This window comes from Bidens hawaiensis, unplaced genomic scaffold, assembly GCF_021521415.1.
Source record: "Bidens hawaiensis isolate Kalapana, Puna unplaced genomic scaffold, B.hawaiensis_p1.1 tig00002306_1, whole genome shotgun sequence".
In the NCBI taxonomy this organism is placed as follows: domain Eukaryota; kingdom Viridiplantae; phylum Streptophyta; class Magnoliopsida; order Asterales; family Asteraceae; genus Bidens; species Bidens hawaiensis.
This window is the reverse complement of record NW_027491123.1, coordinates 2,357,189-2,380,013: the sequence shown is the minus strand read 5'-3', so window position 1 is coordinate 2,380,013 and position 22,825 is coordinate 2,357,189. Positions and strand designations below refer to the sequence as shown.

At 35.1% G+C, this 22,825-nt stretch overlaps 3 protein-coding genes across 3 annotated transcripts; 2 read left to right on the top strand and 1 right to left on the bottom strand.

The window, feature by feature from the left end:
* The first annotated feature begins 3,663 nt into the window (after nucleotides 1-3,663).
* LOC143616069 (AT-hook motif nuclear-localized protein 5-like) lies at nucleotides 3,664-7,764 on the top strand. The gene is made up of 5 exons (XM_077089021.1): nucleotides 3,664-4,432; nucleotides 4,921-4,988; nucleotides 5,122-5,253; nucleotides 6,732-6,893; nucleotides 7,440-7,764. The coding sequence occupies exons 1-5, from the start codon at nucleotides 3,916-3,918 to the stop codon at nucleotides 7,545-7,547; spliced, it is 987 nt and encodes a 328-aa protein (XP_076945136.1). The 5' UTR covers nucleotides 3,664-3,915; the 3' UTR covers nucleotides 7,548-7,764.
* Nucleotides 7,765-9,771: 2,007 nt separating this feature from the next.
* Nucleotides 9,772-12,680, bottom strand: LOC143616548 (putative phospholipid hydroperoxide glutathione peroxidase). Its single transcript, XM_077089349.1, has 6 exons — nucleotides 12,450-12,680; nucleotides 11,475-11,551; nucleotides 11,309-11,378; nucleotides 11,114-11,224; nucleotides 10,046-10,213; nucleotides 9,772-9,953 (listed from the first exon to the last, which is right to left on the bottom strand). The coding sequence occupies exons 1-6, from the start codon at nucleotides 12,678-12,680 to the stop codon at nucleotides 9,921-9,923; spliced, it is 690 nt and encodes a 229-aa protein (XP_076945464.1). The 3' UTR covers nucleotides 9,772-9,920.
* A 4,119-nt stretch (nucleotides 12,681-16,799) lies between these two features.
* Nucleotides 16,800-20,203, top strand: LOC143616537 (RNA-binding NOB1-like protein). The gene is made up of 5 exons (XM_077089341.1): nucleotides 16,800-17,130; nucleotides 17,904-18,837; nucleotides 19,485-19,653; nucleotides 19,735-19,851; nucleotides 19,920-20,203. Exons 1-5 carry the CDS (start codon nucleotides 16,800-16,802, stop codon nucleotides 20,064-20,066), a joined length of 1,698 nt encoding a protein of 565 aa, XP_076945456.1. The 3' UTR covers nucleotides 20,067-20,203.
* Nucleotides 20,204-22,825: the final 2,622 nt, after the last annotated feature.

Below are 22,825 nucleotides of genomic sequence, written 5' to 3'. Positions count from 1 at the left end.
TAAATAAATAAAAACTTTGCTTTGACTCGGGTTCGAACCCGAGTCTATTGCAACAAACCTAAATGACATAACCGTTTAAACTATCTTCACAAGTTGGTTTATTTTAGGAAAATATTATATATATCTATTAATAAAACTTCATCCTCCTCACCAAAACCCTAGAACTACAATCTGCAATTTGGTTCCATGTTCGTTCAATTAACGTTAGGGGTTTCGTTTATCGGCTCAAAACTAATAAAAAAACATATAACAATTACCTGTAGACGTGAGGAGTTGACGACGAACGGCGGTGGCCGGAGTAAGGAACTTGGACGGATTAATTAAGCAATAAAAAGTGTATATTAGTGAGTTTTGATGTGAGAGACGAGTTTAGAAGAAGGCAAAGGTCCTATTTATATTAACAATTTGATCGTATGCCGCTTAATGTTCGTTAATGATATCTCCCGTAATTTCCGGCGAGGTTAACGAAATTATTTTCGTGATTAGGACGTTATAATATAATTAGGATATTGATTAACCTTTAATACAATGGTCTAAGGTCGTCAGGTAAACTAATTTGGTCAAACACGTGATTTACGGCGGATTTGAGGTTGGCTGGAGCCGCCACCGGTGGTTACGGGTTAAATTAATTATCAAATTTGTCATGACAATGCGTCATTTGTTGACGGTTATGTCTCTATCAAGGTCCAAATACGTTACGGCTCGTTAATTGGAATTTGGAATGCATTTTTACAGGGTGTTTGGGCTGCCGGAGCCGCAATTCGCCGTGGCCGGAAAAACGGCTACAGTGGACGGGGAAGATGGGGGCTGGGTTGGGTTTTATTAATATATTATTATAATTTAGAGAATTTTACATAATGACCCCTGAAGTTTTAATCTCTTTTTAAATTAGAAATAATATATAAGTTACGAAAATGGACCTTGTACTTTAGAATGTCTAAGATCAATAATTAAATATAATTTACGAATCGAATTCCTGTAATTTAGGATGCGTTAATAAACGCGGTGAGAAGTTATAAATTTGATATTTAATGTACTATTGCGGCTCATTAACATAGAACCTTTAGATCCCGTAGATTCATTATTAGAACAAAATGAATAAGAAGCGAACGTACAATAAACGGAAATTCGCGTGTAAATTATATTAACAATGAATGTTAACCACGAATATAACGGAATCGGCAAAATAGGTTGGTTTAACGTTTACTAATACAACTCAAATAAAAATAACGAATGACACGTAACATACACGAAACGAACTTGATATATATATATATATATATATATATATATATATATATATATATATATATATATATATATAAACAAAAACAAAAAAAAACAAAAATTCGAAATGGGTCGGGTTTTCGGGTTTGAAAAGTAACGAATGTTACAGTCAATGATCAAGTTAAGGTTTAATGGAAGCATCAGAAAGGATGTGAGGCTTATTGGGAACCAGAAGAGGAAATGAAAAGGTCTTATTCATTCATGTTTTAGATATAATATGTTTTGGTTTTGAAAAATCTTGTAAGAAGGTAGACTTGTTATTTCTATGGATAAATAATTAAAGACAATTTTTATTATTATAATGTATAAAATTCAATCTCGAAAGGATAAGAGGTGTCATGTAAAAGCCTTGTAAAATTAATGCCCTAATATGGACCTAGCCACCACACACGCCTCATTTTCTTCCTTGTTCAAGATAAGTATGTGTGTGCACGCGCGTGCGTGCGTTTTAGAGAGAGAAAGTACATATTTCAAGCTATGGGAACTTGTTTCAAACCGAATTGATTTCAAATATTAAAAGGAGCCTCGTGGTGAAGGTTCAACGGTGAAAAGTAGATCAAACAAGCTCAAATTGTTCCAAAGATCCATCTGTGATAATGAAATATGTTTCCAGAATAAAGCGAAGTTTTACAGTAAAGTAAACATGTTTTATAGTTAAAGTGATAGTTTTTGAAAATATATAAAAAGGAAAAGTAAGAAAATTATAATGTCTTTGGCATATCCCTTTTGAACGAATTGTCATAATGGGCGTATTATAGCTTCCTTCGGGAAGGGTCCAAATGTTGTAACGTATGTATTAGCTTTCGATAGGAAGGATCCAACATAGGCAGTGACCTATGGGGTTATGATATATGGCAGTGCCTTTGTGATTTGTCATGGTTGTACAAATGGCGTGCTGTAGCTGGAATGATGACGATCATTCCTAAAAGTGTTATAATGCAAATTTATACAATCAGTGAATTGATTTATGTGGAATATAGACGATATGAAAGGTTTATAGGCGAGTTACAATGACTTTGACTCAAATCCAAAACTTTGGATTTAAAGAGTAACCAAGACAAGTATAGGCTTAGAAATGCATTACTTGATGTTTACAAATCATTAAAATTCACAAATCATGATTACATAGTTAAATTTAAGAATTAGTTATGTGTTTACTTGGTGATTTCGGCATAAATGACCCAAATTAAGTGTTTAAAGGAAAAGAATGTTTTAACCCATTATGATTTAGAAGAGTTAGCCAAAATATTGAACTTTGTGGCATGGCTTTGGAAGAGTTGAATTCATGTTGCTCACGGGCTTAGTGATTATGGCTTATGTTGTTAATGTCAATAGTTGAGACATTATACGAAGAGTAAGGTTGCATGACCATGGACACTAAAAATCCCTTTATGAATGATGACTAAAAAGGGTTGTATGTTACAAACATAACTTATTAGAATGCATATTATTATCGTAATACATGTTGATATCGTCATGGCTTCGTCTACAACCTAACTAAATATGTTGTGAGTTGTGACAGACACACACGCACACATATATCACTGCCTATCGTGTATCATCGTGAAGTAGTGTTGTTTTACATATTAGAACAAGCAACTAACGCTAAGTTATTAAAATGCTTGGTTATATTTCGAAAAACACTAAATAATTATTTAAGTATCACGAATTAAAAATATGAAATAAATCATTATTAATCACCATATCATAAGGAGTTACGAACTATGACGAGATAAATTTAAATTAATTAGCAGTAAATAATGCAATTAGTTTGACTAGTAACTTTACTCACTTGTATACTTTTTTGATTACACAAAAGAAAGTTGGTTTGAATGAAAACAGAAAATTAAATGTAAGTTAATTATGCATTTAAGCATAAAAAATAAACAAAAATATAACATTAGACCATATTTAATGTAAAAGATACCATACATACAAAATTTTTAATGTAAAAGATATCTATCATAGACAAAAGAAAGCCCCTTTTCAAAATACTCATCTTATTACAATTTCAGCCAATCTAATGCATATAATATGATACATTCTTTAAAAACAAATCTCTTGGAGTTTCAGAGGTTTGACTAAGGGGCAACATGTGTTGACTTTTTGCAGCTAATTGCTTTAATTTTTTAATTTTTATGCATTAAATAAAAAGGTTTTGTCACATGTAGTTTGTAGTACTATATAATCCAGAAGCCCTCAAACCCTTTTCACTTTTGTCTTTACCCTTGATCCTATTTCTCTTCCCCTTTGCCATTTCATCTGCAATTTTAAATCTAGGGTTTTTCAATTTCACTTAAAAACACCCCCTTTTCACCTTCCTACACAGGTTTGTCTGCCCCAATTGCTTATCTTTTTCTGCATTCTCTCAACCTGTTTCTTGGTGTAGAGCTTATAAAGCTTGCAACTTTATATCAAAAGATTCAATCTTTTTGTGGTTTCTTTTATTTTTGAGGCTAATTATGGCATCCCCTGCTGTTTCTTGAAAAACCCATGTGAAATAATCATAAATTTTGAGTTTTTGTTTGTGGGTTTTGCTCAATTTTGGTTTTTAGGTGGAATTTGTAGGTGGGTGTTGCCTATTTTGTGTTAAAGTTTTGTGGGTAGGTTGAATTAGTGAGTAAATGCATGGATGGAAGGGAAGGAATTCCATCTTTCTATCTCAATGGACGGTTTAGCGGTTCGGGTTCTAATGTTGGGTCGGGTAATCAGGGCGGAGGGTTTCAAGTTCCACCGCCCGGTTTCAAGACACAGTCAAACCCTAACTTATCCCCACATGGTCATAATAATATGAGGTTAGCACCATCAGTAGGTTCATCATTCCATTCGGAACACAATACACCACCACCACCACCATCATCCAATTTCCCTCATGGGTTTAACATGGACGGTGGCGGCAGCGGTGGTAGCGGTGCGAGTGATGGTGGTGGTGCAGCCACTGTTCCCACACCTGGAAGTGGGAGTGAGCCTGTTGTGAAGAAAAAAAGAGGGAGGCCTAGAAAGCATGCCCCTGATGGGGCCCATATGGCACTTGCACTAATACCCGCACCCGCGGTTGCATCACCTGATTCAACCACACCGACACCACTGAAGAAAAGGGGGCGGCCTTGTGGTAGTGGAAGGAAGCAACAGCTTGCAAATGTTGGTATGTTTATACTTTATATTATAAATTGGTGTTTTTACTTTAGTGAATTGTGAGCATGCATGTGTTGGTTAGTTAGTAGTATCTTGTTCTAAATCAGTTATGATTTGTAAGCCATTTGTATTGTATAAAGATAAACTAAGTTAGTGTATAAGTTTTTATTACAGAACAATCTAATTAACATAAAAATATTGTATGAAGAATTGAAGATAAACTAAGTTAGCAATAAATTTTGTTGTAGTAGGGTTTTTTGAAGGATATACTTGGGGTTGAAAATATTTTAGTGGAAGAATTCTTAAAATTTAAGATTTTTTTTTTCCGTTTATGGATATAAACGGAGATTAATTTACGTTTGATTTAATTTTGGGATCTCGTGTGGTGATGATCGAGGATATGCATTTTATTGTTTATAATACAATTTCAGTTATAATTTTCACTTTTTTATAACGTCTCATTCCTTGCGTTTTCTCTCATTGTTTTCTTGTTTATAGGTGAATGGATGCATAATTCAGCAGGATCGGCTTTCACGCCTCATACCATACATATATCAGTTGGCGAGGTACGTGAAAATAAATAGAACAAGACTGCTACAACTTTTGTTACGACTACTAGGAAAAGACTGAACCTTTATGTGAATCTTGAATTTGAAAGTTAATAAATTTATTGTGACTTTGTGAGTTTGTGTGCTACAGGATGTTGCAGAAAAGATATTATCATTTGCACAACAAAGGCAAAGGGCTCTCTGTGTCTTGTCAGGCAGCGGTTCTGTTTCCACCGTGACGTTACGCCAATTTACGGCTTCTGGTGGCACTGTGGCTTATGAGGTTTTTGACCAGTCAACACAAATTATCTTGATGCAATTTTGGAATTTTATTGCATTGTTTTTTTTTTGCCTAAAATAGAGAGGTGGGAATTTGGGTGGGTTAGGTAATGGGCAAACCGCAAACGTGAAGCTTTTGGGGGATCACAATGAACCAGGTTGGGTTGGCCTGAAACACTTTTTGTCTACAATTGTAAAACTTTTTATAAATGAATGCTTATAAAGAATGATTTATGGGATTTTATGTGTAGAAAATACACTTTTGGGCATCTTTCAAACTGTTTGACCTGCTTTCTTTTATCTTTATCAGATATTAATACTTTGAAACTACAGTTTTACAACAAAAAATACAAATGCATATAAAACAATTACATTTTAGTAATTAAACCCTGTGTTAATTTTTATTCTAACTTATAAATTTGCTTAAAATACCCAACCAAATTAACTTATGACGTAAAACACATTTTAAAAGTATAAAATAAAAAAATAAATGGATTAAATGGGTCAACCCGCAAACCCACAATAAACAGGTTCGAAATGAACTGACCCGAACCAGTTTATACTTTATACTAAACCCAACCCGCACATTTCGGGTTAGGTTCTTGTCATGTCAGAAATTCATACCCCTATTTAACTAGGGCTGTAAACGAACCGAACGAACCCGAACAAGGCCTTGTTCATGTTCGTTCGTTAAGAAAATAATGTGTTCACAAACGGTTCACGAAGACTTACCGAACGAGATTTTATGTTCGTGTTCATTCATTAAGGAAATTAATGTGTTCACGAATGGTTCACGAACACAAATTAACACAAATAAAATCAGCAGGGCCTAGAGTTGAGACCGATATATTTATCAATGTGAATAATGAAAGCCTCTAAACGAATATAATGAAAACGAACAAGGGCATGCTTGTGCTCATTCATTTAACTTTAAAAGAACACAGGCACTTAATTGAACAAATATTTATGTTCATGTTTATTTAAAAATGGGCATTTGTGTTCATTTGTTTAAAATCTAAACGAACATAACCGAACATATTATAAACGAACATGTATGAACAAATGTAAATGAACACAAATATAAACGAACTTAAATGAACACAAATTAACAAATATAAAACCTTTAAGCATATGACCTATCCAGATAATATTTAATTATTTTCTATTAATACATAAACGAACATAAATAAACAGACATAAACGAACGTTCATGAACATAAATGAATGAACGGAACATGTGTTCATGTTCGTTCGTTTAATTAAACGAACACAAATTTTTGTTCATGTTCGTTCGTTTATTAAATAAACGAACATAAACGAACTTCCCACCGAACGGTTCACGAATAGTTCACCGAATGTTCAGTTCGTTTACAGGCCTATATTTAACACATGAAAGATAAAACATAAACCATGTTTTGACCTAATTATCCCTGTAAGTCGATCATAGCTCTTTCTTACATTGTTCACTGAACTGCTTTGTAGGGTCGATTTGAGATATTATGTTTGTCGGGTTGCTACCTACTTGCTGAAACCGGTAGCCCCCGCAACCGAACAGGTGGTCTTAGTATTTCTGTTTGTAGTTCTGACGGTCAAGTGATTGGCGGTGCAATTGGTGGTAAACTCATCGCCTCCACTCTAGTCCAGGTATCATCATTTTCACAGCTCTTTTTATTTCACTTCATTTTTCACCGCATCACAAAATTAGGGCTCGAGCTCGAACTTTAACGAGCCGGCCCGGCTTGGCTCGTCTGTTTTAACAAGCTGAAAAGTTGAGCTCAAGCTCGGCTCGTAAAAAGCTCGTACCAGTTTGTGGCTGGTCGATCCGACTTGTTAATTTTATTTTTCATCCTTTTACACATATTGATGTATAAAACACGAAAAAATAATTTTCTAACATACATATATTACAAAACTTGTAAAATATGCATTATTTTATTTTTTGTTTATCAAGATCTAGAGGCAGATTCAAAATATTTTATGTATTATTTTGTTTCTTTTCTAAGTGATTATAATTATAGTTATAATTATTATGTATATTAAAATTTTGGGTTTAATCTAAACGTGCCAATCAAGTGAGCAAACCCTGGCTCGGTCTCGGCTCATTTGCAAATGAGCTTTTCTCGAGCAAACCTAGAGTGAGCCACGAGCTTTTTGAGCAACTGAACATAACATATTATTTTATGGTGGCAGGTGGTGGTTAGTAGCTTCGTGTATGGTGGTGCAAATTATTTTAAAGCAAAGACCATAACCGAGCCGTCCTCGGTAGAAGAAAAGAGTGCAGGAGTTGAGCTTAACTAGGCATCATTGTTTAGTGTTGTGTGTTGATGTATTTGTAGCAAAAAAGTTTGCATCTTTATGTTGGTGTAGTGGTAGAACTTTTGTTTTTTAATTGTTGGGTAAATCTTGAAATGCAGCATTGGTCATCTGTAGTTTCATTTTAATTTTATGAATTGGGATTTGAAAGTTGTTTTCTTTAGGTTGGATTATGTTTATTTCTGGAGTTTGTTAATGAAAATTTAACAATTTGTTTCATGTTTCTTTAATCACGCGTGTTTTTTTAGATTTCTACCGAATCATGACATAAAATTAAAGATTTGTATGCCATTATTATTCACAATGCTCATTAAGAGACTACCATAGTTCTGAATGTCTGAAAAAACAAAACCAATGGTTTTTTTTGTCTTTTCCCTCTATATTTTAAAGTTTTCTCCTTTTTTTTGTGAGTTTGAAAATGTTGTAGCTTTATGCAGATTCAGTTCATCATAGTGGTTAGTTATAAGTCCATCACAAGGAACCAATTAATTAATATATTTGACTGCAAAAACTGAAAGGGGTATTTTTGTGTTTTATGCTGTATTTCACAAAAGTTTGTCCTTTTGGCTGAATTTTGAAAATGTTGTAGCTTATTGCTGATTCAGCTTATCATAGTTTGTTATTTTTAAGCCCACTGTCACAAAGAACCAATAACACAGTTGACTGTAAACAACTTTTGAAGTTCTAAAAAGCTCCAAAGATTGACCATTAGCTTGACTATTTTTATTAATAAAAAAGAGCAAGTAGGCTGAAAAAATGTGGTACCCCTTGGACTCAACATTAACAATAGTGCAGCTTTTCCCTGGTAGATGATAATTAATTCGAAAGCCGAAAATAATACCTTAAAAAGTTCATAAGACCAAAGCCGGGCTAAATCAATAATCCAACATTGACCAATCATATATCAATTAATATTGTCCGCAAGATATTGATTTGCTTTTAGTTGCTGAATGAAGACAATTTTAGAAGGTCACCACACGTGCTTCTTCTCTTGTCTACAACCAATACGCCTGGAACATTTAGGTGATGCTTGAGGCTAGGAACGCATGTGTTGCAACTAAAAGTAGTGGCACTGACTAGAAAATCTACTATGAGGCAAAATAAAGCTGGCAAAACGTGTCATCTTGTGTTAGACAGGTCACACACGACATGGCACAACTAACACAAGTACCATACATGAAGAGCGCCGGACTAAGTAAATGTAAGTAAATGTGTTAGTTACTTAAACGTGAACACAAACATTTTAATAAACCGGTTTGCACAACACAACCTGTTTAACATGATTAAATCTAAACAGTTCAGCAACACGAACGACATGACCCGTTTAACACAGTTAACAGATAACAAGATAAAGTAGAAGTCATCAAATATTATATTCCATAATATCCTTGAAGAACAATCCGTAACACATTTAAAACCCATAAATTTCTTAAATCATAATACATAGCATACTTTAAAACAGGTCATAAGTTGAATGTTCGTTAGCTCGTATGATGTGGCTAGGGTTAGCAGTATAATCGGGTTTATGTTTTAAAGAAACAAGATATATCCACTTATTAACACTTTTTTTTAAATATTATTGCACATCGACATAGCTTTCATATGCTGGTTATAAACGAACCACTGGGCATATCAACTCGTTGAACACGCTTAATTAAACGGGCTTCATCATGTAATAAACAAGTTATGACAGGTTGAGCCCGTTTAGACACAATTTTAAGCTATGACCCGAACCTAGCTAACTTTAACTTTGTGTCGAGTCATGCTAGCATGCAGCGTCATAAATTCCCAGCATGTTTTTTTGTTTTCGCTTTATCGGGCTCATTTCAAAATAATTTAAGCACCTCTACGACCGCCACTTGGCACTGTTTGCGCCCTGTTCACTTGCTCAGGCTGGCTTATCACTAGCAACTGAGTGAAATTGTTTCAGTCTGCAATCATCAAAGAAATGATGATTCTCAAAAGCAATTCTATGAACAATCTCCTGATAACTTATCGATTATGTATCAACAAACTATTTCAAGAGCACCGACTACTACAAAAACTGCAGTAAACACCATAACATGGTGGAGTGCTGCAGAAGGTGATGAGGGCAGCTCGATTACCACCGCTCACCACCAGTGGCATGAAGAGCAAAAGCTACCCCAACGTTAACCGGCTAACAGAAAAGGTAGCGAGTTCAGCTGGGCATCCAAGTGTGACAACAATAAAAGGTTATTTCATTATATATAAACATTCATCACACGATAAAGTTCAAAGCTTGATCAAACACTCAGAAACTAAAACACTCTCAGGAAACTATGATGCATAAAGATGCCGACGCTTATTCATAGTGAAACCATGGACCATAGGATACACTTAAGCAACACCAAGCAGCTTCTTTATATCCTTCTGCAACACCACAAAAAAAAGTAACGGAAAAATGCATTAGCAAGTTTTCAGGTGGTCGAATTTAAGCAGATAACGAGAGAAACAGGCGTTACCTCGATGCTGAGAGGAGTGGTGGTGGAAGCATAACGATCAACAACTTTTCCATCTTTGCTGACTAGAAACTTTGTGAAATTCCACTTAATGCTGTCACCAAGAAGCCCACCTTTGCTCGACTTCAAGAAATTGTACAAAGGCTCCGCATTTTTGCCATTCACATCAACCTATATGAACGAGTGTCCAACATATTCGGTCAGCACAAGCACATCCAAATAACAGTTGTTTTAAAAAACTTAAATCAGATTTTACTGATGCCATTTAGTGAAAAAATCCGAACGCGTAATATAAATGAATACTAGGGACCCATGTATAAAATTTCTAGTTTTTTTTATTGAAACCACAAGAAAAACTTGTCATATCAGTAGGGGCGGCGATGTTCATCACGTTCCGAGCACGACACGAAAATACAAGTTTTAGTTTTGGGTTGGCATATCTAACCCGTTAAAAAGAGGGGTTGTGTTTGGGTTGGAGGACCTGCTTACTTAAACAGGTTGTATTCGAGCTTGACCTGTTTAAGCCGTTTAGTTAAGCATGTCGACCCCCCAACCTGTTTAGTTAAATAGGTTGACCCACTAACCCGTTGATGACCCGTTTAACCCAATTTTTACAACCCACCAGCCCGATTAGCATGTTTACAACTTGATTATAACCGGCCAACCAATTTTGATACATTTAGAGAAATTATAACCGGCCAACCGGTTTTGACACATTTAGAGAAACTCAGAAACGATTAAAATGGGTCGTGTTCCAGTCACATGATTTTAAGTATGTGCGAGTTAGGGCTAATGTTTCTTGCATAAAAAAAAAGCCGGACGTGCTCGGGCTGAAGAATTCAGCCAATCAACTTAACACGATTGAACCCACACCCCTAGACTCATATGAACCGGTTAATTACAGTGATGGTCTGTGTGAAGTGTGGATTAGAAAAAAGTTACCCCTGACTTCAAAAAAGTTGCATGTTTGAGAACATAATTTTCGACTTGTAACGTATTTTGGTTCTAACACTAACTTCCATTAAAATATCTGTTAAATTTAAATAAAATGACTATCTGTAGAATACCAACCTTGGCGAAGACGGGATACTCAGCCTTAAAGCGAGTGCAAACAAACTCCTGAATTTCTTCATTACTTCCCGGTTCTTGCCCGTTAAACTGATTAGATGGAAACCCAAGAATCTCAAGACCTATAAATCACAATGAACCCATCACCAAAATGCTAAAAATATCCGAGCATTTCAAGAACGACATAAAAAAACCTACCTTGATCCTTGTACAGTTGTACCTCTGGTACAAGGTTGTAAGCTCAGGGTAGTTAGAATTTGTAAATCCACTGAAACACAAAACAAAAGGAGTGATAATTAACAAGTGTTAAGTGTGTTACACTCATATCATTATTAATGGAACCAGATTGAAGCATATAGTTTACCATTGTGATGCCACATTAACAATCAACAACACTTTTCCTTTGTACTTGCTAAGATCCACTTCTTGGCCCTTTGCATCCTAAAAGAAAAACAAACCAGTGCTCAGTGAGAACCTGCTACATGATAACTGTTGAGGGTACATTTACAGCAGCTAAACAGTTAAAATCAAAACTAAAATGGAGTTATGTTCTTAATTTTGCATACATCATCAATTAATTTATTATAATAAATAAATAAACAAGGGGTGCAAATGACCTGAGCTGAGCCGACTAGGCTTGAGCTCGTTTAACTAACACAGAGCTCAAGCTCGTGAGTAGTTTTTCTAGCACAAGCTTGCTCGGCTCGTTAACTATTTAGTAATTAATTTTTATATATTTTTTTCAGTTAAAAGTGTTAATATAACATAATGTTATATTACTTGGTTATTTTTCATAACATATAATATATATTAATTAGTAATTACTAATTATAATATATATTATAGGCCAGCTCGCTTAGGCTCACTAGTTGGCTCGAGCTCGATAGGTGGCTTGTTTATTAAAAAGCTCACTTTTAGGCTAGAGCTCGGACTCAGGCTCAATCGAACTTTTTCACAAGATGGTCTCGAGCAACTCGTGAGCAGCTCGGCTAGTTTCCACCCTATATGCATACATCTTCAAGATCAAGATCAATCTATAACAATAGAAGTCATTTCTGAACCCTAAAATTAAGATTGAATTTAGAAAACAAATTACAAGATCAAGATCAATTCTTTTACTGGTCACCCAAATCTTTAACCAATGAAAACAATTCAAAACCCTAAAATCAAGAAAACATGAAACATCAAAATCAAAACTTTTGGCACCCACAGCATAAAAATTGAATCTTTAATAAACCAAAATTATTTCAAAACCCTAAAATCAAGAAAACATGAAACACCCACAATATAAAAATTGAATCTTTAATAAGTACAAACCCCTGAAGCAAAATCAACAAACCTTAACAGTGAAGTCATGAACTGATTGCTTGGATTGAGTAGCCATGAATCTGAAACCTAACACAGGGGTTCTGTTAGCTTGACAGAATCTTGTAGAAAACCAAGATCTTTTTGAACCTATTGGGCTAGAAATTGATGTAATTTGGTGAGAGTTTAAAAGGGTTCTTGAAGGAAAAACAATAATCTTTCGAGTAATAGTATTATTGAGCACCCGAGCTGATGAAGACAACATTATTGGGGGTCTGTATTTATAGAAAGAAAACAAAGTACTGATGATGACTGTATAATAAATCAAGAAAACGAGTATGTGTGTGTGTGGGTGTTGGGTTGGATACGTGGCCGGTTCAGGGTTGATGACGTGGCAGTGGTGAGATCTGATGGTGGTGATTTGACAGAGGATAGATCTAACGGTTGGAATGATTACTGTGTGTGAATGGAAGGTGCAAAGGTACTTTTACTTATTTTGTTTGAAAGGTTGATCAATATAATATAAACCAGTTTTAGAGCTCGTGTCACACACGGGATAATTCAAATTATATAATTAAAAGTAAAACAAATAATTACTTAGCGTATATGAAAAAAAATGTATTACATCTATGCTTGTATCTATACAATGTGTACAAAATTATTTTTTTAAATGAACTTGATAAAAAAAATATTCGTGCAAAAACGTACCAGGGAATATTTCTTTATATTGAAAAATTCATTCTCGGTGCCATATATGTATAACTGAAAGACTTTTAGTTATGAACTAATTTCGGAAATAAAGCTTCTCATACGATAGTAGTTCTAACCACTCAGTCTAAATACAAAATGAGCGTTATCTTTATTGATATATTTATCAATTTACCACTCGTTAAAGGAAAGTAGAACATTAAATTGTAACAATGGATGTTCTTCAAGAGCTATGTTTTTCTGAGCTACACCATGAAAAAGATTTTGATAAGTTTCAGAGAGCTTCTCAACTTTGTCATAATGACAACATAAAAAATAACATGTTAACCCATCCAATTTTATAAATATTTTGTTTCATTTGAGCATAGTTTTCCATGACATGCTTCCCATATAACGTTCTGATCACCATTGAAGGAAAAATTAATGTTAACATAAATATTTCAAAATTGATAAAAGTTAGAAGCATTAATAGGCATGGGGGGTGATATGTCGAAAGTGTTTGCAGTCTTTTCTTATATTTTAATAGTTTAGGGAAAAATAGTCAGTTTGTCAAATCCCGAACCTTTTGATTATTAAAAAAATGCCCTTAAAAATAAATTTGAAACCCGAATCATGTTTAAAATTCTAACTTTCATACTTTTGACATTTCAAAGTCAACGCTTTGAACCCATAAATTTGACGATAAATCTATTTTGCATTCTCAAACTTTTAAAAATACTCAAATTTTTCATTTTTAACCCTTAACAAATTTTGACCTAAATGTAGTTAATTTGTATCAAATAATCTATTTACTAACTTTTGACCCATAATATCAAATTTAAGTTCCATAAAAAAACCCGAAACAATTTTCATTTAAGAAACATGATTTGTTGTTAATTTTTTAAATTCACCAAGTATTTTGAAATATGTATTAAAATAATATGTTAATATTTATATTTATAAAAATATATAGATATTATATAAATTTAGTGTAAAAAGAAAGTGAATAATTATTTATTTATTACATATATTAGGGTAAATTAATTTTGGAGGGAAAAAATTGTAAGAATTAACCAAAACATGACAAGTGTCCACATTTATTTTACCTTATTAGAATAGGTAGATATAACCCTTTAGAGTTGGCATGTTTACAATTTTTGTTTATGACTTTGCCATTGAGGTTTGTCGAGTCTGAGTTTTCATTAACGTAATAGTAACATTAATACGGACGATGACGATGACGATGACGATGACAACAAGTAATACTCATAACAGAGAGTATTAGATATTTACATATATACTAAATGTTAAGTTTCAGTTGTCTCATATAAAATTACCAAGTTAAAGTTGATAACTTTAATATTATTTTAATAGAAACTTTAGGTAGTTAGCACATTTAGTTACACGTATTGTACTCTAGTACTTTTCTCATCTTTTTCTGTAAATAGTTTTCGTAGTTTGCACATTAGGGTTTTCTATTATCATCTCAATTCTTAGTGATGCCTAGAAGACCACCACCAAAGAAGGATGCAAAGTGTTGCCTTTACTTTAAAAGTAGCGGATGTACAGATATGGTATCTTTATGGGTTATTAGCTTGACTACACGTACTCACACTCACACTCTATTCCACACTCCCCCACCCTTACGTGGCTAATTTGAAGAGGTTTCAGGTTAGGCAATTTACAATTACCAAAAAGGAATATTTAGTAAACGTCAAATATAAAGAGGACTAAATATAGAGTTTTCATTGTCATCGAGTAGACGAAGCGCGTAATTACATTCCTCGATATGAATATATGCTTTATATTGAATACAACTTCAAGACCTAAACCAAACCAGAATACCGAACAAAAATTGAGTAAACACACGAACCGAATACCTTAGTGATTATGGCGGTACAAAACCGGTTCGGTACCGGTAGTGCAAGGATACCGAAAAATATATCAAAACTAAAAGCCATAAAAATGAATATAGATATCAGTTTCAATGTTGTTCGGTCGGTATCGATATAGTATCAGTACTCAGCAAAAAAATGTCAATCTCTAGTTTACTATATGAAAAAGTACTTAATTTTTAATACAACTTCATTTAGAAAAAAATGTAACATAGTTGTTATATCTAAAGCTTTAAAAAAATTCACCAAGAAAAGTTAATAGAAAAAACAATCAGAGAGAATCGTATATGTGCCGCTGTGAAGAAACCACAAACGGCGACCAACGCAGGTGATGGAAGTGATTATAGAGACAACTAGAGAGAGAGAGAGAGTCACCTAAGCACGTACGTATGACCATAGATTGAGACAGGCGTTGGAAAACCTGAGTCACCGGAGCACGTGCCACAAAGAGATTCACAAATTTCATGAACAGTAAGTTTTATGTGACTGACACAATTTAGTTTTTAATATATATAAAATAAATAAAAAGGTAACAAAAACGTATTAAAAATAATGAACACTTACTAATCTTGAGCCATACAGATGATTTAAAAAATATATAGAGTTTACAAGTTTTATAAGTTAAGGGTATATAGCGAATTAATGCAAATCTAGAAGAAGGTTATTTTAAAATAGACGGTTCCAAAATCAAAATTGTGACGAATAAAATCGAATGCGGTTCCACACTTTGTCCACACGCACCAATTGATTCTTTTTCTAGAACCACTTCAAATGGTTTTTAATTTTTAAAAGTTGTCAATATCGTTGGAGGGGAAGTATAATTTGTATACAAATAAATAGATGTTATTCAGTGCATTGACTTTGAAAACCTTAATTCATATGAGAGAATTGAATGACATGAAACACTTATTTTTTGTGAAAAGGTGGCTCTCCTTATAACATGGGGGAACATGCTTGAGGGCATACTTGGTGCCTGGCCTATCACCCGTATTTGTGTAGGACCAAGGGATGGGCCAGATTGTTTTGTGTTTGATGTAAGCAGTCTTACCCTATATTTTATGTAGGAGACTATTTCTTAAGGTTTGAATCCATGACCTCAAGATTATAAAAGCAACAGTCTTATAGTCATGATGTCACATATAAGATAAAATATGTCCACCAGAGAAAGAAAGTGTTATTTTTTCTAAACAGCCAACAAAAAACTTTTCAATAAAAACTAGCAAGATGCTAGATCAACCAATACAAACAACAAACACACAAAAAAGTGGCACCAAACAAAACAAAATAACCACCTATCCAACACCCATGGAGCCTTAATCGTTACAAGCGAAAACTACACCATTCCTCCCAAAATAGCCTATCTAGTCTTTTATCCAAAGATAACCCAACACTTTTATCTCCTCAAACAAAGAATACAAATGAATTGGAGTGGAGTAACGCATTCCGGTTTTTTCACAAACACCAAGCTGCGATTTGACAAATTGTATGGATCAGCTTAGCCTTTTCTCTTCGGATAGCTTCAAGGTTCCATGTAAGCCCAATGCATCCCAAAAACTTTACTTGGCAATTTACACCAAAGCCTAGTTACACTCCACATGAGACAAATATATATATATATATTCAATATGTTCAATCGATTCCTCTAATTATTCACAAATGGGGCAATATAGCGATATAACCTGAATATTTCTCTTTTACGTTGTAAAATAAACAAGAGTCAAGGGGTAAGAACTTAAATTAGGCAATCCCATTATAAGGTAGCTAGGGTTTTGGCCCATCTTTTCCACACACCAACGATAACAATGGAGGCACCAAAACCCAGTGGTTCTTGCTGGAGCAACATCGTGAAACAACCTCCACCACCCCAAAACCCTAACACCACCCACCACCACCATGAATCCGCCGCCACAGCTCTCGTGGGCAGCTGCAAGTCCAGCAAGGGCATTGCCGTGGCCGTGGTGGACGCCAACGCAATCATCCAAGGCGGAGAACAGCTTCACAACTCCGCCGACAAATTTGTTTCTGTCGCCGATGTCATTCAAGAAGTGCGAGATCCCACTTCCCGCCACCGGCTTAACTTTATGCCGTTTGTTATTGATACCATGGAACCATCCCCTGAATCACTTAAGAAAGGTACGGTATGCTGTTTAATCAAATTAGGTTAATTATATATTTACAATTCTAATTTTTATACATATTATAATCTATGCTCATTGTTTTTGTCATTTTAGTTTTAAATATAATATGAGTTTGATATAAATATATTAAATAAAACGTGAGCTGATTCAAGATCGATTATGTGATGATTGTGCGTTAATTAAATTAGCATACATAAAATTAGTAAGCCTAAATCAAAGCTCGACCTCGTTTAAGCTTGTCTTGATTCAAAATTTTAACTAGCCAATCTTGAGTAGCGCATGGGCAGCTTCGCTTGCTTACACCCTAGCTGTTAGTGGGCTGGTTTTGGATCAAGAAAACTGTTTGGTTTCGTTTTTTCTGTTTTCCTTATGGTATTGGTTCGGTTTTTGGTTTTACTTTTTAGCTTAATATGCTTGGGCCTGACAAAACTGACCAAAATAATGATTTTTGGTTTTACATTTGAGTTTAAAATGTTTCGAATTTAAAAAAATTGGCCAACATAATGAATTTGGGGCTAAAACTTTGGTTAAAAAGTTTGCGCATGAAACTTCTAGCCCAAAATAATGATTTGGGCAATAATACATACAATAAGAAAGAATCAAACAAGTTCGTGTGTTAGTTTTTTATAGGTCGGTTTGGTTTTGGATTTTGATTCATTTTGGTTTTGGAGTTCCTAAATATGAACGTTAATGATTTTCTTTCTAGAGTTTTCTTTCGCTTAATATGGTTTTCATATACACCGATTAAAAGAATCTTGGTTTTTGCAGTCATTAGCTTTGCAAAGGCAACAGGAGATCTACAAACACTCTCAGATGTTGACCTTAAACTTATTGCTTTGACTTACACTCTAGAAACGCAAATTCACGGAACTAGCCATCTTCGAGAAACCCCACCACCTATTCGAACAGTTAACGTGAAACGTTTACCCGAGAAAGATTTACCCGGATGGGGGTCCAATGTTCCTAACTTGGCTCAATGGGAAGCATTAGAACATGCGGTTGGAAATGGTTCAGAACCCGAGTCAAGAATCCTTCCTTTGAAAGATCTGAACATGAATGTTATTGTTCCTGAAAATAATGTTCAAGATAATGAGGATGGAATTGATTCGACATCGACAAACGTATCTAAGAAGTATTTACCTAAAAAGAAAGAAATTGTGATTGAAGGGAAAAAGAATGTGGCAGATGGAATTGATGCGTCTCTAGGGCAACATGATGATGATGATGCAGACGATTGGCTCCCGGCTGTGAGTCGAAGCACGCACAGGCGGTTTTTGAGGAGGAAGGCGAGACGTGAACGGTACAAGGCGTCTGAACAAGATGCTAATAATAATGGAAATGGAGAACACAACGATGATGATAAATTGCCTGATTTGATTTATGAGAATTCTGATGCTGGCGACGGTGAAGATATTTCAACAGTTTTGGATCAAATGAGGATTCAAGAAGACAGTGAAGGTAATGAGGTTGAAAATGGGGATGATGAGGTGGAACGGTTGGATATGAGTAGTGTGACGACTGAAAGTGTTGACGTGTCTTCATATGTGGATGATGATAGTAGTGAGCAGAGTTGGATGTTGAGATCGCTTTCTGAGTCGAGTGTTGCGTGTGTTACTGGTGATTTTGCAATGCAGAATGTTATTCTGCAGATGGGTTTGCGTCTACTGGCGCCAGGTGGAATGCAAATACGCGAGCTGCACAGGTTAGTTTATACGGTTTCGGGTCAGTTTGGTTCAGACTTACAAACACGTTACACGTTTAGCTAACGGGCTGTGTCAACCTGACGGGGTTCACTGTTTAACCTGTTTATTTATTTTTTACTTTTATAAATCTCTTTTTGCATAATTACTCAAAACTTTTCGGTGGTCATAATTGTAAAAACAAGTTGGCATAGATTAAACATAATTGTTTAAAAGAAAGGATTTGAAGTGTTTATGCAAAAAAAATAAAATAACTTTTTATGGGTTAAACGGGTAGTGCTCGTCTCAACTCTCAAAAACAAGTTTCATGTTTTTAGTTCATATGTGTGACACGATCATGTTTGGGTTCGTTTGAATTTCTTGGCGTGCTGGGTTTAACTTGTCAACTGGTGAACACGACCCGCAGAGCAGCCTTAGATGGGATGGCAAATAGGTTTGGTTGGGTAACAAACATGCCCAAACCAAAGTGTGTAATTTTTCTATGGGTCTGTCTATAAATTCTGTGTATTTAATTTGTGTGGTAAAACATGATTGCTAAAAAGTATTTGATTACACAACTAGTTTTTTTTTTAACAAATTCAGTTTGGAAGCTGTGCGCATGAAATATACACTTATGCAGACCTTTGATCCGTTGGACTTGAATTTGCAGGTGGATACTGAAATGTCACGCCTGCTTCAAGGTGACAATGGAGATTGGTAAGATTTTTTGTCCAAGTTGTGGGAACGGAGGCACTTTAAGGAAAGTGGCAGTTACTGTTGGTGAAAACGGAGCTATTATTGCAGCCCGTAGGCCTCGTGTGTCTTTGCGTGGAACAAAGGTAAGTTCTAAGATAAAATGCCACATAATAATATGTTCATAGTTTTATGTTACATTTGACACTTGGTGGATCTTTCTGCAGTTTTCATTGCCTCTTCCACAAGGAGGAAGAGATGCTATAACCAAGAACCCAATTTTACGCGAGGATCAACTTCCACAAAAGTTTTTGCATCCCAAGACCAAAAAGAAGAATAAAGAGGTAAAGTTTTTAAATTTTAACAGTTAGGAGTTTATGAATGAAGTTGTTTATTTTGTTGGATGCTGTAGGTTGATGATATATTTGCTACAAATGAAATGTTTATCCACCATTCAGACAAGCGGGTGCCTTTGCAACCACCGGTAAGGAAAGCCTTAGCGGTTTTTAGTGGCAAGAGGAACCCGAATGATAATCATTATTCTCGTGCGAAGCATTAGAGCTGTCTGTCTCTTCATGGATGTGTAACTTAAATTTTGTTCAAACTTTGTACTGATTTCGTGTGTTATTTCTTTACTTGATCAAATGAGTGCAGTTTTGGTTTTATTTATGTAAGTTGTTTTGTTCGGTGAAATGTTTGCAATTTCATTTTGAAATAAATTCTGCGAAACAAACGGGTCAGGTCTGGTCAAAGTAGGTAAAATATAAGATTCAATCAAACCAACAAAATATATAAGTATCAGTCTGTACAACATTTTTCAAGCTTTTGGAGTTTAATTTATTCATAATAAGATTCATTTCATTTTAACATGATGTAGCGTTTTGAGTTCAGTCTTCCGGTTTTTCTTCTTCTTGAGTGGTTTCTTCTGTTTCAGCCGGCTTTTGATCACTTGATGACTCTTCTGCAGCAGCAGCTTTCTTCGAGTTAACGGCTTGCTTAAGGTGATTATAACTGCCCTTCTCTTTGAAAAGTTGCGAGAAATGTGGCTTGCAGAACAAGTTTCCATCTAAAGCAGCGTAATTAGATGATGTAAGAAAGCAACCTCCTTGAGTGCATCGAAAGCATGCTTTGTGGTAAAACTCTCCTTCCACAGTTACCTAACACCGGTTTTCAAATAATATAACAGGCTAATTAGTTTTGCACATTTATCATATGCATGCATGCATGATGCTATTTTCTTTTAGTTCTTGAAAACCATGCCAGATATATGAACTCAAACACGGTTTGTGTTTACTGGTTGGCATACACAACCGCTTTAGCCAGAATCTTGCTATAAAAATTTACCAAGTGTATGTTCTCTGTAAGCCAATTGCGTTTTTAAGTTTTGACGTTACTTATCCAAACAATTTAGGTTTTGACATAAGTTATCTTCAAAAGGCTTATATGAATAAACAAGTCAACGTGTAAAGCCTCCAGGTTGATTGGAGACCAATCCATTAGCTAAACATGCTCACAAGTTCAACCGAGATCAACTCAAATGTGGTTAGAATGGCCTAAGCCGCAAATTTAACGAACCTTTTCAAGTGGATACACAGTTTTCTTACAAACTGCACATTTATCTTGGGTCCCAGAAAACAAAGCAGCTAATTTGCTAGGAGCTTTTCCCTGTAATTAATTAAACTAACTGTTTAAAGTATTTTATTTTATACAATTTATACAATTAAATTAAAGTAATTAGAGTATCGCGTACCGGCTCTTGTGGTTTGGCAGCTGATCATCATTCACCATTGAAAATTTGAATTAGAAAAATGGTAATAACTTCAAATACTAATAAATTTACTGTTAATAAGGTTTATGAGAATTACTTAAAATAAAACCTACGTGTGACTTTAGGGAGACCACCTCTCTCCTTAAACTTTTGCTCAAAGTGTGGTTTGCAAAATAGCACTCCCTCCAATTATGAGTATGTGCTTATCTAATAATAAACATAGCAAGACATTATTAACATGTGTATATACATGCATATGTATACAAACATTGGTGATTAATATCAAAATAGATTCTTTAATTTTATACAATGTAGACAAGATTTGAACCCGGCATGTGTATATGCTTGAGTTTAGAGATGTTCAACGAAACCGGTTCCTGGAACCGAACCGGTGGACCCGAACCGGACCTGAACCGGTTCCTACCCGTTTTTTGTAGGAATCGGACCCTATCTGATTCAACCCGATGATCCGTGACCGGTTCTTGCATTTCTGAGTGGGGGCGGGTAGGAACCGGAACCGAACCGGAACCGGTTCTAGAACCGAACCATCCGGAACCGGTTCCTAACCGGTTCTAGCCGTTGGATATATAGCCGTTGGAAATCGTTTTTTTGGCCGTTTTTTGACCGTTGGGGTCAAAAATAGCCGTTTTTTGGCTCCCCCAAGCACCCCACTACTAGTATAAATAGGTATTTGGTGTCATGGATTCATCACAACACTCAAAACGCAAACCCGAACGCAAAAAAATACAAAAAAACGCTATTACAACGTTTTGAGTTCTCTAATCTCTTGTTTTCTCTTCTTCTATATTCATATTTGTTGTTATGGCTGCCTCACAATCATCGGTTGGTCAAGGTTCCAACGCCGAACCAAGTTTCGTTCGTATTGTACCTCATAATCGTAATCAAGAGATTTGGTGCAATTGGGATTTGGTTGAATTGAGTGACCATTCATTGAAGGCTCGGTGCAAGTTTTGTGGGATTTATTTAAACCCACTTTCGAATTCAAATTTGAAGAAACACATCGAAAAACCGTATTGCAAGGCGTTGAAAAAGAACGTCGATTCGCAACAAACGCAAATGGATAGTGAAGGCGGAATATTTACATACCAAATTGATCGAGTTCAAGATCGTATGACGAAGTTTGTGATTCAAGAAGCTTTGCCGTTTAGCCACTTCGACAACCCTCGCTTAACCGCCATGATTCGAGATACGCTTCAACCACAATACACTCACGTAAGTCGTCATACTCTTAAACGTTAATGTTTAAAATTGTGGAAGAAGGCCAAAGAGGTACTAATTGCATATTTTGAAAATATAAATACGGGAATAAACTTAACTAGTGATGTTTGGTCGGCTCCACATGGTCTACCCGAATCTTATCTTTGTGTCACCGCTCATTGGGTAGACCCGTCATCGTGGGAAATGATGAAACACACCATTGCTTTCGAACTCTTTGAGTATCCACATACGGGAGATAATTTGTTTGAAATTTTAGATTATGTTATAAAAACTTATAAACTAGAAAATAAAATATTTTCAATGGCATTTGA

Excerpts from the sequence above, each read along its gene's own strand:
- LOC143616548 (XM_077089349.1), bottom strand. The coding sequence starts at position 12,680 with ATGTTGTCTTCATCAGCTCGGGTGCTCAATAATACTATTACTCGAAAG. Across the intron at positions 11,379-11,474 it reads GTTAATGTGGCATCACAATG|TGGATTTACAAATTCTAACT; the intron begins GTAAACTATATG and ends TTTGTGTTTCAG. Across the intron at positions 11,225-11,308 it reads ACAACTGTACAAGGATCAAG|ATTCTTGGGTTTCCATCTAA; the intron begins GTAGGTTTTTTT and ends ATAGGTCTTGAG.
- LOC143616537 (XM_077089341.1), top strand. The coding sequence starts at position 16,800 with ATGGAGGCACCAAAACCCAGTGGTTCTTGCTGGAGCAACATCGTGAAA. Across the intron at positions 18,838-19,484 it reads CAAATACGCGAGCTGCACAG|GTGGATACTGAAATGTCACG; the intron begins GTTAGTTTATAC and ends TTGAATTTGCAG. Across the intron at positions 19,654-19,734 it reads TGTCTTTGCGTGGAACAAAG|TTTTCATTGCCTCTTCCACA; the intron begins GTAAGTTCTAAG and ends ATCTTTCTGCAG.
- LOC143616069 (XM_077089021.1), top strand. The coding sequence starts at position 3,916 with ATGGATGGAAGGGAAGGAATTCCATCTTTCTATCTCAATGGACGGTTT. Across the intron at positions 4,433-4,920 it reads GCAACAGCTTGCAAATGTTG|GTGAATGGATGCATAATTCA; the intron begins GTATGTTTATAC and ends TCTTGTTTATAG. Across the intron at positions 4,989-5,121 it reads TACATATATCAGTTGGCGAG|GATGTTGCAGAAAAGATATT; the intron begins GTACGTGAAAAT and ends TGTGTGCTACAG.